General features: G+C 41.5%; 1 protein-coding gene across 9 annotated transcripts in view; it reads left to right on the top strand.

Moving 5' to 3' along the window:
- The window catches only part of myt1l (myelin transcription factor 1 like), a 438,397-nt gene that overhangs the window by 392,355 nt on the left and 29,526 nt on the right, over window positions 1-16,516 (top strand). For all 9 annotated transcript variants that reach the window (XM_033021668.1, XM_033021673.1, XM_033021674.1 and 6 more), the window contains 3 exons: window positions 4,320-4,403; window positions 6,838-7,059; window positions 9,658-9,749. In XM_033021668.1, the coding sequence (XP_032877559.1) occupies window positions 4,320-4,403; window positions 6,838-7,059; window positions 9,658-9,749 (398 nt within the window). The remainder of the gene's footprint in view (window positions 1-4,319; window positions 4,404-6,837; window positions 7,060-9,657; window positions 9,750-16,516) is intronic.

Here is a 16,516-nt window from a genome sequence, read left to right on the forward strand (position 1 = left end):
ATTTGACTGAATTTTTTGAAGTAACCAAAAAGGTTGATGAGGGCAAAGCCGTAGATGTTGTGTATATGGACTTCAGCATGGCATTTAATAAGGTTCCACATGGTTGGCTGCTCTGGAAGGCTAGAACGGATGGAATCCAGGGAGAGCTATCCAACTGGAAACTGAATTGGCCTCATGGAGGAAGCAGATGGTGATGGTGGAAGGTTGTTTTTCAGACTGAAGCCATGTGATTAATAGTGTACTTCACAGATTGGTGCTGGGCCCATTGTTGTTTGTGGTTCATAACAATGATTTGGATGAGAATGTAGAAGACATGATCATTAAGTTTGCAGATGACCCTAAAGAGGGTGGTGTTGTAGATAGTGAAGATGATCATCAAAAATTACAGTAGGATCTTGAACAGTTGGGCAAGTGGGCTGAGGAATTGTTAAAGGAGCTTAATGCAAATAAGTGCGAGGTGTTGCATTTCGGCAAGTCAAACCAGGGCAGGATCTTCGCAGTCAATGGCAAAACTCTGGGGAATGTTGTAGAGCTGAGGGGTCTAGCAGTACAGGTCCATAATTCCTTGAAAGTAGCATCACCTATAGAGAGGGTGGCCAGGGAGCCATTCAGTACATGGTCCTTCGTCAGTCACGGTTCTGAGCATAGAAGTTGGGATGTTATGTTACAGTTGTGCAAGACGTTGATGAGAAGACATTTGGAGTATTGTGTTTAAGTCACCCTGCTATAGGAATGGTGCTGTTAAGCTGGAAAGAGTGCAGAGAAGATTTGCCAGGATGTTGCCTGGACTTGAAGGCCTGAGCTATGGGGAGAAGTTGGGCAGGAGGATGAAGAGGTGATCTTATAGCGGTGTATAACATCATGAAGAGAATAAATGTGGTAAATACACAGTCTTTTACCCAGAATAGGGGAATGAAGAACCAAGGGACATAGGTATGTGAGAGGGGAAAGATTTAATAGGAACCTGAGGGGCAGGTTTACAGTGGGTGGTGGGTATATGGAAGTACCTGCCAGTGGAGGCAGCGGAGGCAGATCCTATAACAGCATTTAAAAGGCATTTGGACAGTTACATGCATGGGAAAGATTTAGAAGGATCTGGGACAAACATGTACAGAGGGGACTAGTGTAGAAGGGGTGGGGCATCTTGGTTGGCATGGGAAAGTTGGGTCGAAGGGCCTGTTTCCATGCTGTGTGACTCTAAAGAAATATAAAAGTCTGATCTTGACCACTTCCTGTTGTTCTGTATATTTATTTTAGAAAAAACGCTGCCACTTACGGCTGTGATTTTTGGCCATCTTACTCAAAGTCCCCCACCGCTGCGCAGGACAAGAGGATTTTTCCCATCAATGAAAAATAAAATTGTTATTAGTGTTTAAAAAATGTTGAGATTCTCTCTCCTGTCAATCACGCCATGAAGACCATGCCCCTTATGGTGTGGTGGGGGGGGTGGGGGGGGGGGGGGGACTATAAAACCCAGAAGTGTGGGCGTGGCTCAGTCTCTGCAAGGGAGGAGGGAGAGGTCATGAGTCGCTGTCTTTAGTGGCCTTGCACCCTGCTTGAACTGGTATGAAACTGCACTTGAATTTGGTGGCCTTGCACCCAGCTTGAAGTGGTAAGAAACTGCACTTGAATTTGGTGGCCTTGCACCCTGCTTGAAATGAAATTTCAAGGAATAGACGTGAATCAACTGCTAGCCCACCAGCCGTGAGTGAATAAGCTGCCAGCACAACAGGCTTGAGTGACTGAGCCGCCTGCCCAAGAATCCATTCGGGCCACAATGTCCATACTAGCTCTCTGGAAACCAGTCCCTTCAGCCCACAACACCCATAGTTGCGCTCCAGAAAGCCCCCCCCCTCCCCTCCTCCCCCCCCTCCCTCCTCCCCCCCCTCCCTCCTCCCCCTCCTCCCCCCTCACTAGCCACCAATATTGGAATTGGTGGAGAGGTGGAATATTGCATTGGGGGACCAGCCCTCCCGTGTGATCCTGGAATCCAACAGGTCCCACTTAGTCTAGTATTTAACTAAAAACTGGTGCCAATGTAGAACATGCATATAACCATACAAACCCAATGCCTAAATCTTCGTCTGGGTCAGCATCACCAATCGTGATAAAATGTAACAACATTGCATTGTATTCTCTATGAAAAATATGCATGGCACATTCTATTAATTATCAGTCAAACTATCAGGTTGAATGCTATAATATTGCAATTGATGAAAGTTCTATGTTAAGTACTCCAAATGTGTTCAATTTGATGACCTTTATTTATCTCATGTAGTTATGATAATTCCATTTGAAGTATTTTACATTGAATTAAAAAATATTCACATTCATGAAAAGACAAGAGGACTTGCTGTGGTGATATAATGCAGTCGGATCACCTGAAGTGCATTCACTGACTGATCAGTGGGTACAATTAGCTGATGTGCTCCTCCGCACCCATTTTACCTTTGGCATATCATGCTGATTAGTGGCCACTGGTACTTGTTCAGGGAGATTTGTGTGGTCAAAAAGAAGGGACATCCTTTCCCACCTTGCAAATGCAAAGAAGGGAACATCTGCAAGGTTCTCTGCTCCTCACACCATTTGAAACTAGCCATGGCCCCTCGGACACTTGAATCTACCATTTACCAGTCCCCTGCAAAAATCATCTGGTCTGCACTGAGCTAGACCATCAGACAGGCCCATGTGCAGAGATTTGCAATTGTGCTACTTTAGAAGGACAGGTTCAATTGTAACTATTATACACATGTGAATATATACTTGTCCTTAAGGGGCTCATAACTATTGGGCATGAGGGTTGGAGAGAGATGAGGGATAGTGACTGGCCCTGCTGGCTATCCTCCCAAGAATCCCCTTGCTAGCAGGGTTTTGTTAATCACTGCAGAGTCTCTTGCTGTCTTTCCAGTTACCCCCCCCCCCCCCCCGTGGCCTTCCACTACCTCCCACCTGATCCATTCACATTGGTCCTGTTGGATTGCATGTCTGTCCTTGACAGGCATTTTGCTTACCGTGTAGGAATGACAGATGAGTCTCCCTTTCCTTACTGGGGTCAGGGGAAGGGAACAGACTGACTGACCTAAATGTCAAGGCGCTGAGAACACTCATCAGACTACAGTGGCCTGAGCTAATGGAGATTGCTGTCCAGTGATGCTGAACTGATGAATCTAACCTAACCGACAGCTCCGATAATGCAGCTATTGCAAAATGCTCGACTGTGAATTCTCATGAAGCGCTTTGCAGCTATTGTTGAGCTCATCCCACAGTTGCAATGCTGGGGAGGTGTTGCATAAAAATCAATCATTTACTCCAGGAGATCAGAGGGTGAAATTAGCCTGTCTGCTTTTCTGCATCATTTCCCAGACAAATCACAATTGACACCGTCGACATTCGGGGGTTTGGTGTTAGCCCACTATTTCAGTTGGAAAATGACCTGCAAGGGAAAAGGGAGAATAAATATTTGATGTTAAAACAGGAAGCTGGATACATGAGTTTTAACAATGAAATACATGTCCCAGTTACACAGAACAATAAATTGTTTTGAGTCTCGCAGAGGAATATATATATTTTTTTCCTGTTCTACGTGTCCATGCACAATTTGATAGAAAAATAGCCAGGAATTCTTCGGGAAGTATCGGGGAGTTCCTGTGAATTGTGCCTGCTCGGAATCTCCACCCCAATGGTTGCTCTGATTTAATTACAAAGGAATGGTGTGCAGCAGCTTATTCTGCAGATTTCCTTGACTTCAGCACCATCTGCTGGTGTCTGAATAACGTTTCCTAACCATCATGCATCATAGTTAATTATTTCAGGGCAATTACCTGAAAGAGCAGAAGTCATTTGTTCATTTGTCATGTACGAAATGAAACTGTGATAACAAAGGCAATTTAAGAAAAAAAACGAATCTTTTTTTAAAATCACAGAAAGCAGAAGATCCCTCATTTTGTGCCACGTTTGCTTTCAGCTGGTACAGAGCCTTCAGCTTACAACTGTGCTCTTGGTGAGATAGAATCATGTAAGGATGCTGGTTGAGACCAAGATGTCCTGCCAGCACTCACGGTCAAGACTCACATATTTAAACAATAAACAAGAAGGATGTTAGTTTGTGGAATGTTTCCTTGAAGGAATGTTAACTGCAATAAAGGAGTGGAGAAGAATAACCAAAAAAAAGACCAAATTAGCAAAGGAAAACTGGGGATTACACTCTCACATACACAAGTACTGTTTTCTTTTCTCTCGACGTCTATTATTATTAGTATGTAAGGAGAACCACGAAGAGTTTTTTACAATTTGAATTAAGTAATTCTCTATTTCTCCAGTCTTTCAGGCTGTCCACGAGCAAAGAAAAGTGGAATCAAAATTGCTCAGAGCAAAGATGACAGAGAGGATCAGGAGCCGATCAAGTGAGTCCAACTCAGCACAACAGTAATTGTTTATCACGCAGCATGGAAAATTGCATTAAAATATACTTATGCTACTCCAAGTAAACAACCAGTTAATTTAAAGTCATTGCAAATTCACATCAACAAAGTCTTATAGTATAAATCGAATGCAGACACCATAATTGACCTCAGGTTTGGGACACCAGCACACCTGAAGCAAGTAATTTTGTACCATTTGGACTGAATGAACAGCAACCTTTCAAGCAATTACATGACAAGCTTAGCCTGGTATTTGGTAGAAATCAATCTTAATTTAATTAAGTTAGATTTAGCTCTTAGGGCGAAAGGAATTAAGGGATATGGGGTAAAAGCAGAAATGGGGTACTGATTTTAAATAATCAGCCATAATCATATTGAATGGCCGAATGGCCGAAGGGCCGAATGGCCTACTTCTGCACTTATTTTCTATGTTTCTATGTTAATTAGTAAAGATATCTGTGCTGATTACTTTCATAAAGTTTCAATCCTTGTTTGCAATGACTTCCTTTCCAAAGCAAGGGACAAATGGGAATGCAATAAAACAAAGATATATCAATAGATCAGATAGCTCAAATTTTTATCACATTTTGGTAGTCATTGGATAATAAAACATAATTATTAGTTTAACAACAGCAAAGTAAGGTGATACCATCAATAAAGTAAGTACACATATATAAAGGTCAGTTTAAGCAGTTTAATCAATCCCTCAGATGTTTTCCATCAACATCAATGTGAAGATGGGTGACCCTATCTTTAAATGTTTAATTTTAACCATAAATGACTTTGATTAATTTACAGTAAAAGAGATCTCAAGTGTATTCATTCCACTTCTGTGAATGTCAGTGTGTACTACTTTCAGCTGTCAACGTGCTTCACTATCCTGAGGGATAATCCATATTGTCCCACAAGAAATCTTGCTGGGCTCTGCAGTCAAATTCCCAGATCTCACAGCTGGAGAGCCACGCTTAGTATCATGAGTCCGAGGTTGTAAAATATACTATCAAGTATATTTTATACTAGCAAAATATACTAGCAAGTACGATCACTTGCTTCAAGACAACATTACAAATGAAACGATAATGGCCATTCGCAATCTTTTACACTTGTGCTCATTCTTTACCAAAGCAGACGCAAATTAAAAATTTTAGCAAACCCTGTCATTTTTATCGAAGCTAGACACAAAAAGCTGGAGTAACTCAGCAGGTCAGGCAGCACCTCTGGAGAAAAGGAACAGGTGACATTTCGGGTCGAGACCCTTCTTCAGACTATTTCCCTTTTTTTATAAATGTACTTGAATGGGATTTCGTTTGTAAGGAACTAAGGGATCCAAGTTGTGGGAAGTAGATCATTTTTTGATGCTTCTGTCCCATGGAGACTACATTGAACATGTTGTGGATACCCCAACTATATGCAAACCTAGGTGGCAGTTATTTGTTCAGTGATATGCCTCAGTGCCTGAAAAGCAAACATTTTCTTCATTGCTACGATTGTTTTCATTGCACGTTAAACTGTACTGGATGAAATTGTGACTGTCAATTTGCAGTTTTGGTTGATGGAGCTGTGGACCAATGGTCCTATGAAAGAGTGGACATAGAAACATAGAAAATAGGTGCAGGAGGAGGCCATTCGGCCCTTCGAGCCAGCACCGCCAGTGATCATGGCTGATCGTCCCCCATCAATAACCCGTGACTGCCTTCTCCCCATATCCCTAGAGCTCTATCGAACTCTCTCTTAAATCTAGCCCGTGATTTGGCCTCCACTGCCCTCTGTGGCCGGGAATTCCATAAATTCACAACTCTCTGGGTGAAAATGTTTTTTCTCACCTCAGTTTTAAATTACCTCCCCTTTATTCTAAGACTGTGGCCCCTGGTTCTGGACTCGCCCAACATTGGGAACATTTTTCCTGCATCTAGCTTGTCTAGTCCTTTTATAATTTTATATGTTTCTATAAGATCCCCCCTCATCCGTCGAAACTCCAGTGAACACAAGCCTAGTCTTTTCAATCTTTCCTCATATAACAGTCCCTCCATCCCAGGGATCAATCTCGTGAACCTACGCTGCACTGCTTAAATCACAAGGATGTCCTTCCTCAAATTAGGAGACCAAAACTGTACACAATACTCCAGATGTGGCCTCACCAGAGCCCTATACAAATGGGATTAGTGTTGAAGGGCAAAAAGAACAGCATAGACCTGATGGATCAAAGGGTCCATTTTAGTGAGTAGATTCTGGGTTAAGACCATCTAATTTTATTTCATGTAGATCATTTAGTAATTAGAAATGAATGGAAAATGTGAATGGTTAATGCACATATAGTAAAATGTATGAAGCATAACTTATACGATTGTATTTGAAACATTACTTTATTCTGTGGCTTTTAGTCATGTATAATCAGTTATGGTTGATGCTTCTGCAGATGTCCAGTTCCGGGATGTGATGGCCAAGGACATGTAACTGGCAAGTATGCATCTCATCGCAGCGCGTCAGGGTGCCCCTTGGCTGCCAAGAGGCAAAAGGACGGCTACCTCAATGGTTCACAATTCTCGTGGAAGTCTGGAAAAACAGAAGGCATGTCCTGTCCAACTCCAGGATGTGACGGATCGGGACATGTAAGTGGCAGCTTCCTTACCCATCGCAGGTGAGAAATCAGGTAACAGGTTCCCAAAACCATTGACTAAAAGCCGCTGTTGTTTTTATATTTCTAGAATTGATACAATCTTAACCAACTTCAAAACTAGCTTTCAGCCATCCTTCCTGTTGCATGCTGCTTTGAATAAAACATTGTCAACTTAAATTGCCCTGGAGTCTTTAAAACTATTTAAGGTTCATTTTCATGACATTTCACACAAAACCTGGGAGAAATATCAAAGATGTGCATTTTAATTTTCTTATGTGATTCTCAGTGTTTTTTCAACAAGTGGAGAAAAGACAGTTTAAGTGGATTGTATTAATGAAGGTAGAATATCATGTGATTACATTTCCAGGAATAAGTTGAACTAAGCTTGTGATCCTAACTGTGAGAATCCACTGGAACATTCCTCCCACTGTGAAATACTTCCCCTGAGAATTGCCCAAAACAATTTGGCAGTGACTAGCACAGTAAACTGCACTTAATATTTTTATTTCTTGAAACAAATTTTTTTTTTTTGTCCACAATTCTCAAAAATACATTATAGCAATGAATTCACCAGGAATAGCAATGTATAATCTTCAGGTAGGGCAGGATTTGACATTGTGTGTTTAATTAGATTAGAGAGGTTAGCAACAATTTGTGTTGCAAATTAATGAAATGTTTCCCAAATGTATATTAGGTCAATACCAAATCTGGTGCCATTTGGGTGGAATTTAGTTTTTTTAATTTTAAGAGACACAGCGTGCTTTGGCCCACTGAGTCCACACCAACCAACGATCACCTGTACAATAGTTCTATCCTGCACAAAAGGGATAATTTACCGAAGCCAATTAACTGTATATCTTTGGAATATTAAACTCAAAATCGTCTTGCTCATAAAGTAGCTGTGATTATCAGCTAGCTGCAGCTTTGGAAGAGCAACACGGACCTGGTAAACCGTGGGACAAAATGTACGTCATCTTAACCGATTTGGTTTAAAAATTGGGAAATGTAATCTTGGGGGTTCAACAAAGCCAAATTATAGTGGGTACATTCAATGACAAATCAAATCAAAATAAGAAACAGAATGGTGAAAAAATAAAGAGAGAGGAAGGAAAGTAAAGAAAAAAGAAAATGATAACTATCTAAAAATCAAGTCAAGTCAAGTGAGTTTATTGTCATGTGTCCCTGATAGGACAATGAAATTCTTGCTTTGCTTCAGCACACAGAACATAGTAGGCATTTACTACAAAACAGATCAGTGTGTCCATAAACCATAGTATAAATATATATACACACATGAATAAATAAACTGATAAAATGCAAATAACAGATAATGGGTTATTAATAATCAGAGTTTTGTCCGAACACATTTTAAAGCTTTTCAGACCTGCTAAAATAATGGATGGAGGAATGAGAATTAAGGTTTTCATTCATACACTGTACAGTGAATGAAAGTGAGATTGGGGAGAAAAAAGATCATTTGAATCACCAAAGTTGAAGAGTTGCAAGAGTGCTGGTTGAACATTGTATTCACATTCAAAAACTTGTCTTTGCCATTGAGCACAATGAGCTTGACTGAGTATCACAGACACATTTAGCAAAGGCACATTTTTCCTCTACATTAACTCATGCTTTCCATAAATTGCTGGATGATTTGCTCATTAATAAAGAATGCATTCCCAATGCAAATTCCAAACTAATCTGCAGTTCAAGATGTGTTTTCAACAATGGTGAAATATTATTTTGATTAAGGTAATTTAGAGTGGTTTAGTGAGTGACAATATAGTTTAAGTATTGGTAAGATAATCATTATCCATAATGGCACCATAAATCATTTTCTAGCCTGATGGGTTTGTGTTTGTTCTCATCGTACATCAGGCACTGATGTCATAGAAACAGCATTCAAACAAGTAAATAGTGTAAGTAAATGTTAGTTCAACTCAAAGTATTTTGTTTAAATATAAATCTGCACAGTAAAGCTAATAAAACTGCTATATTATGTGGTTCTGAGCTGAAAAAAACTGATTTTTTTTGGACTTCAACATGACAAATATCAGTGTAAATCTACTGAAATAATTAACAGTACTTTGGGAAATAAAGATTCACATTCAGATGTCACATTCTGTCATAATTATTTTTTTAATGCTCCAGGCAGTTATGATTTTTTGTTGGATGTGCTCATGAACTTTGTATGAAAACTGTAGATGCTGGAATCTGAAACAAAAGACAGAAGACTGGAAAACTTCAGTGGGTCAAGCAGCATCTAATCTGCTGTGTTGGAAGGAATTACTTTGTTCTATGTACCTTTCCATATCTCTCGGTTCCTTCTTCCCTGACACTCAGTCTGAAGAAGTGTCACGACCTGAAACATCACCTATTCCTGTTCTGCAGAGTTGCTGCCTAACCCTTGGATTTACTCCAGCATTTTAAGTCTAAACTGCTGTGTTCTTCCGCATTCTGTTGTTTATTATTTACTTTATATGTCAATTTTGGTCAATCGCGAATAACCCACTAAATATTGAAAGCTGGATGAAAATGTTCACTTCATTATATCTTTCTATCCAATTGTGGAAATCATAATTAATTAATTTGTTTCTCTTTCCTCTGTCTCTCTGGATCCAGCTTGTCAGGATGTCCAAGAGCTACTTCGGCCATGAAGAAGGCAAGGTTGTCAGGAGAGGAAATGTTGACGATAAAGCAACGAGCCAGTAACGGTAACCACATTTCACATATCTTGCAGAAAACGCTGGTATAATTTGAAGTGAATTTTCTGAAGGGAAATTGCCACTCAATTGTACAAATATGTACAAATAAGCCTATGCAATCCACAGGGACACCCATAGGGGCACCATATACAGTCTCTCAATCTCAATATCACCTGATAGCTGCATAAAATAATATAATAGCATTAATAATATGAATAAAATAATAGCAATAAAATGTTGTTCATTCAAAATAATCTATATTATTATAAAACTCTGATCTTGGATGTTTACTTTTGTCTTTACTTATTCTTACCCCTTAAGAATAAGGAGTAAGCCATTTGGAACGGAGACGAGGATACACTTTTTCTCACAGAGAGTTGTGAGTCTGTGGAATTCTCTACCTCAGAGGGCGGTGGAGGCCGGTTCTCTGGATGCTTTCAAGAGAGAGCTAGATAGGGCTCTTAAAGATAGCGGAGTCAGGGGATATGGGGAGAAGGCAGGAACGGGGTATTGATTGGGGATGATCAGCCATGATCACATTGAATGGCGGCGCTGGCTCGAAGGGCCAAATGGCCTGCTCCTGCACCTATTGTCTATTGTTTATTTGAGTCTTTTTCTTTGATTCACATCTCCTCAAAAACCCGACGCGCTAATGGTGAAATTTTTACATATTCCGGTAGAGATTTACCTCATGATCTCGAAAACCGCCTCAGCTGAAAACATGATTCATTATTTTCCGAATTTTACGTGGCCCAGCTGCCCTCCCTTCCCCCCCCCCCCCCCAGGGTACTGGATTGAAGCCGCTAAACACGTGCTCAAGTCGTGCTGCGCGCTCCGCTGGGCTCCTTGAAGTTCTACAACATTATCGCAGCCGGGGTCATGGGGAAGCGTGGTGGAAAAGTGGCCGTGGCGGCCGTCACAGGGGACGAGCTCCTCTCTGTCTCCCCCGCCTGATCGTCTGTCACGCTGGTGGGTGGGCTTCTCCTCACAGATGTCACGATCGGCCATCCCTCCACTGATTTTGACTGTCCTCAGATCGCTCCAGGCCTCGCTCGGGCCCGGCGCCTGATGGAGATGCTGCCGCCCCCCCCCCCCAGGAGCAGCGGACCCCCTGCGAGCTGCTGCCCTGTTCCCCACCTCTCTCTCTTCCCCCCTCCTCTCTCTCTCTCCCCCCCTCTCTCTCCCCTCCTCTCTCCCGCCCTCCACTTCCGCCACACCCTCCCTCCCCTCCACCTGTCCCCCACCCTCCCTCCTCTAAACCCCCTCCCCCTCCCCTCCACCCCCTTCCCCCCTTCACCCCCTTCCCCCCTTCACCCGCTCCCCCCTTCACTGCACCCGCCTTCCCCTCCCCCTCCACCGCCTCCCCCACCCTCCCTCCCCTCCCCCCCTTCCAACTCCTGCCCCTCTCCCCCCCCCATCTCCCCTCCCCCCCACCTCTCCCCCTCACTTCCTCCCCCTCTCCCTGCATCACCTCCCCCCTCCTCTTTGGCAGTTCTTTACAAGACAGCTGGGACCTTTTCACTTATACACTGCTAGATTTACCATTCCCTCATATACATGGAATTCCTAAAGATGCTTGACTTCATTTTCTTGCCTGTTGTTGGACATGTCCCGTAGATGCAGCAGGGTAGCGTGAACTTGCTGCATTTGTCCAGCACTTACATAGGAAATCCTAGAACATGGAACAATACATCGGTTCGTTTTGATGGGGGAGAGTGGCTGCGAAGAATAAGTTGAACATTAGTTAATTTAGAGTCTCAAGAAACTGAAGATGCTTGAATCTTGAGCCAAAAATAAGGCTGGAGGAACTCAGTGGGTCAGGCAGCACCCATGAAAGTAATGGGCAGGTGACGTTTTGGATTGGGGCCCTTCCTCAGACTGATTAGAGTACAGGGAGAAAACAGGAAAAGAGATGTGGGGTTGGGCAAAGCTGGCAAGTGTTAAGGGCCTGTCCCACTTACGCATAAGTGGGACAGTCCCTCAAGGTGGAGAAACAAGGAAATGCAGATCTTGGTTTACAAAAAAAATGCACAAGTGCTGGTGTTGGTTTACAAAAAAAAGATACATGGTGCTGGAATAACTCTGGGTCAGGCATTGGAGTGGACAAAATGTGTAGGAAAGAACTGCAGATGCTGGTTTAAATCGAACGTAGGCACTAAATGCTGGGGTAGCTCAACAGCACAGGCAGCATCTCTGGAGAGAAGGAATGGGTCCAGAATTTTGTGTCTTCCTTCTGGGTCAGGCAGTATCTCTGGAGAACAAGGATAGGTTCCATTTCGAGTTGAGAACCCTCTTCAGTGGTGAGAGGGGGAGCTGTGATTGGCAGATGGTTGGAGCAAGTGGCAAAGGCTGGAAGCAAATTGGCAACTAAGATGCATGGTGGAAGATGATTGGGAAATGAGTGTGCTCCACTGTGGTGGTGGTGGGTGTAGGGGATTGAGAGGGGAATAGGGCGGTTTTAAAACTGGAGAATTCAATGTTCATACCATTGGGTTGCAAACTACCCAAGCAAATTATGAGGTGCTGCTCCATCAGTTTGCATGCAGCTTCACTCTGGCAAAGGAGGAGGCCCAGGACAAAAATGTGCACAAACCAAGCACAAGTGTGCGGAGAAATAGTTGCCTAGTCGGCACTTAGACTTGCCTCACCTGTATCCACTTATCACTTTGTGCATCCCCACTTCTCTTTTCCAGCTTTCTTCCCCCTACTCTGTCAGTCTGATGAAGGGCCCTCACCCTGAACGTCGCCTGTCCAATCCCTCTACAATGCTGCCTGACCCGCTGAGTTACTCCAGCACTTTGTGTCCTTACGCACAGTTAAATGTTTTGATTGTCTTTTAGCGCTTTTGATCATTTAAATTTTCCATTATTTATTTTCCATTTTTCCATTGATTTTTTTGAGTGATCACATGTGCCAGCAGTTCCTTTCGGAACCACTGACCACACCCAGCATGATTCAGCCCAGGATGGAATACAAGAGAATTAACTACATATTGGCAGAATGGATAAAGCAAACCTGCAGCTTTTTAGGAATCTTGGAAATAATCCATGCATTTTTGAGAAAAGAAAACTCTGTATAATGAATATATGAAATCATTTTCAAACATGGGTCAACTATTGGCAGTGTCATTTATTAATGACACTGTGATTTATTAAGTAGGCAGAAAGTTTTGCTTCTTTAACCCATTCCACTGTGATAAATGTCAATGTCCGGGGCTGACAAGCAGAGTTTTATTTTTCTTGGCAAGAGGCAATGGGATACGGGAATCAGAGACAAAGTTACTGACCGCAAACAGCCAAATGCTTCATCATAGACATATCCGCCTGCCTGTGCAGTTTCAAAATTACGGTCAGGGCATCGAAAGAAAAGGTATATCTAAACTGGTGTAAAATTACATTCTTCTAAGGTGTTGGCTCTTGTGCAATATGCCAAGCTAATAATAATTGCAACAAAAAAAAAGTGGTGCTATTGAAACAGCATTTATTTTATTTCGCGGTGGAATACCCATGGTTCCTGTTAATTTCTCGATGTGATCCTAATAATCGGTTTCCCCATAGCATGTCATTCTTTGCAGGAAATGCATCACAATTGTTAATTCTGAAATCCCACCATGTTTGAAGGAAATAGAGCACACGGTTAACCTGTCATCAGAAAAATATCTTAATTATGAACCAAATGGATCCCAATGAACATTGCAATGTCGTACCTAAGAAGGAAATAAGTGCATGGGTTTTCAAATTATAATCTAACCTCAGATTAGGTTGCAAGAGTAAATTACTCTAGCGAATACCCCGATAGGTTCGAGAGTCATGTCATTTCTGTTTTCATACATTCTCAGCCACCTACTATATCCAATAAGTGAACAAATTGATAATACATTTTGAGGTGTTGCGTAGTAATAACTTTAAAGTTCTAATACATGTAAGATCAATACAGTGTAGAAGCTATTCATTTGCCATGAGCCCATTTTGCAAAATTAACAAAAATCTGTGTTCACCCATTGCTTTGGTATATTTCTTCAAACAAGATCAAATGGAAGTGCTAATCACATCAGTGTTCTGCAGGGTGAATTTGTTGAGTCGGGTTTTTTTAAAGACTTACTGGCAGAAGTCTAGCCGGCCAAGGCTTTTCTGCAATCACATTAATTTCCTAGCCATCATGTGACAGTACAGACACTTAGCCGACCGAGTGATAGTCAAGGTTAGGATAGAGCTATGGAGAATGGGAAGCTGCAGTAAATTAAACAGACCAGAAAATCTGAATAGCCTGCGTTTCATTGATTTTTGGAGGCTGATTCTGAGATCCTGAGTACTGGTACTGCAGTAGTTTGCCTTAACCTGTGCGGCTAGGCTCAGTGCTTAAAATCACTAGCATTTCATTTAAAGTTAATTCTTCAAATAGTCCTGCTTTCTTTGCACCTACCATGATTTGATCAAGGATATAAAGTACATTTTTCAACAGTTCATTGATCATCTGTGTAAAATGCCCCTGAGCCAAAGAACTGTGAATTTAAGTAAGTGTAAGAGAGAATATCAATGGTAAATGCGGAGCTGAAAATAAATGGTATAATTATTGTGTAGGAAAGAACTGCAGATGCTAGTTTACACCAAAGATAGACACAACATGCATGAGTAACACAGCGGGTCAGGCAGCATCTCTGGATAAAAGGAATTGGTGACATTTCAGGTTGAGACCCTTCTTCAGATTGGGGCTGGCTTGGGTTTACCAGGCTTCTCTCTTTATCAATGAAACTAAATTGAAAACATAATTATAATAAGAAGCTACAGATGCTAGAAATCTGAACCAAAAGCAGAAAAAGAGTAGATGTTTCCAGATCAGGACCTTTCATGAGAAGCAGGATAGAGAAAAATAGTTAGCTTTCAAGAGTTGTGAGGATAGGGAGAGATAAATAGAACAAAGGGAATATCTCCGAGAGGGTGAGACCAATTGTATACATCAACTAGTGGTTCTCGAGCTTCGGATAATAGGAGCGCTTGCAGTCCAAATCTCTCTGATCTGTGGCATGCAGGACTCCTACTGTTCTGTGTAGGCTTCCAATCACAGATTAACAATACACAGAAAAGTTGTCAACCTGAGTAAAATGTTAATACACAATCCTGATGGAGACAAAGGCTATTTGAATCATCTGTACCTCTGCATGCATGATCTATTGGTCTCATTGAACTTTGGTAATATTAACAGCTGAAGAAAATTTCAGCATGGTTTAAGCCTTATTAAATATTTAAGTACTCAAATCAGGATTTTTAATTATATATTATGTTTAAGCACCTGAATCATTTATTCTGCAGTCAGCTTAGATGTTAAATCATTTCCCATTTTGTTAATATTTTATATTTGAACGTGGTTTTAAGAAGCTTCAACGGCTGCATGTTTCCCCTTTTAAATAGAAAATCAGCAAACGTTTGCAGATGGCAAAAATGAACAACTTTGCAATGGTTTTTATTACACATTAGGAGTAAATCATACATAATTAATTTATAAAATCTTCACTGAATGAGCATAAAGTGGGGAATTTGTAATATAAATGAAATATATGGAGAACATCAATCATGACTTTTTATGATTGGGGTTGGTTCTAAAATGTGACATTTAAGGTTTGGTTGCATTTCATTTATTATCTTTTATCAAAAATGTCCAAGCACTTTTTCCTGGTAGCAATGTACTGGTGACCTGCATTCATACTGTTTTTAGTGCTTCCCAATAGACAGTGGCCAGGAAGTACACACCCATTCGTAATGATTCTTTAATTTTGCCTTCCCAAGTTGTGTAGAACTATCTATCTCAATATCTTTCTCTCAATCACTTACTGAAAGGGTAGCTATTTTTAAACAACAACCTCATGTAGCACAAAGCAGCTCCTCATCATTGAGAACTATGGCTGTGGTTCCATTATCAAATTACCAGATTTGTAGTACAGAGGTCTGGCCTAAAACCCCTATCTCACGGTATGAGTTTATTCCAAGAGTTCTCCCGAGTTTGCCCTGATTCGAACTCGGAGATTTACGGTAATGGCCACTCATCAGTACTCGGGCTCTCGTGGACATTTTTCATCATGTTGAAATATCTTCACGAGTCTTACCGTGCTTACCTGCCGTTAGCGAGTCTTCCCGAGTATCTGCCATTAGCGCTAAGAGACGTCCCCGAGCTGCGACGTACCCGCTACGTTCATTCTCCGTTCTTACCACGGGTTTGATTTTTTTTAAACTCGGGAGAGCTCTTGGAATGAACTCGTACCGCGAGACAGTGTTATTACAACTCAGAGGACCAAGTCCATGCAAAACACAAAGTGCTGGAGTAACTCAGTGGGTGAGATTAATCTGCAATTCTTATAGAATACAAACCATACCAGAAGGGTGGTAAAACCTATTGTGATGGGGAGTAAATGCAAACAAGCTATTTATTTGACATATATAAGGATAAATACATGGGGAAAGGCAGCTAGTTGCGATGTAATGTGAGAGTGAATGAGAATGCCATTCACAGGCAGGGAAATAGGACCGAGGGAACATAAAAATAATCTTACAGAAAGGCAGAGATAGGTATTCAGGTAGACCTGAAAAACAAGGTGCTATGTGTAGAGTACATATCTTTTTACCCCTGTTCTGTGTTTGATCAGTACTGCAGTAAGATTACCTGTGAGGCTCTTCAGATGAGTGAAGCTATGGCTGAAGAGGGTGCAACAACATAAATTTGATGCAAGTGAATTTTTGAAATCCTTGCAGTGAGATTTATTTCCTGACAGCTCAAAGTGGTTG

This window comes from Amblyraja radiata, chromosome 5 (assembly GCF_010909765.2).
Source record: "Amblyraja radiata isolate CabotCenter1 chromosome 5, sAmbRad1.1.pri, whole genome shotgun sequence".
Lineage (NCBI taxonomy): Eukaryota > Metazoa > Chordata > Chondrichthyes > Rajiformes > Rajidae > Amblyraja > Amblyraja radiata.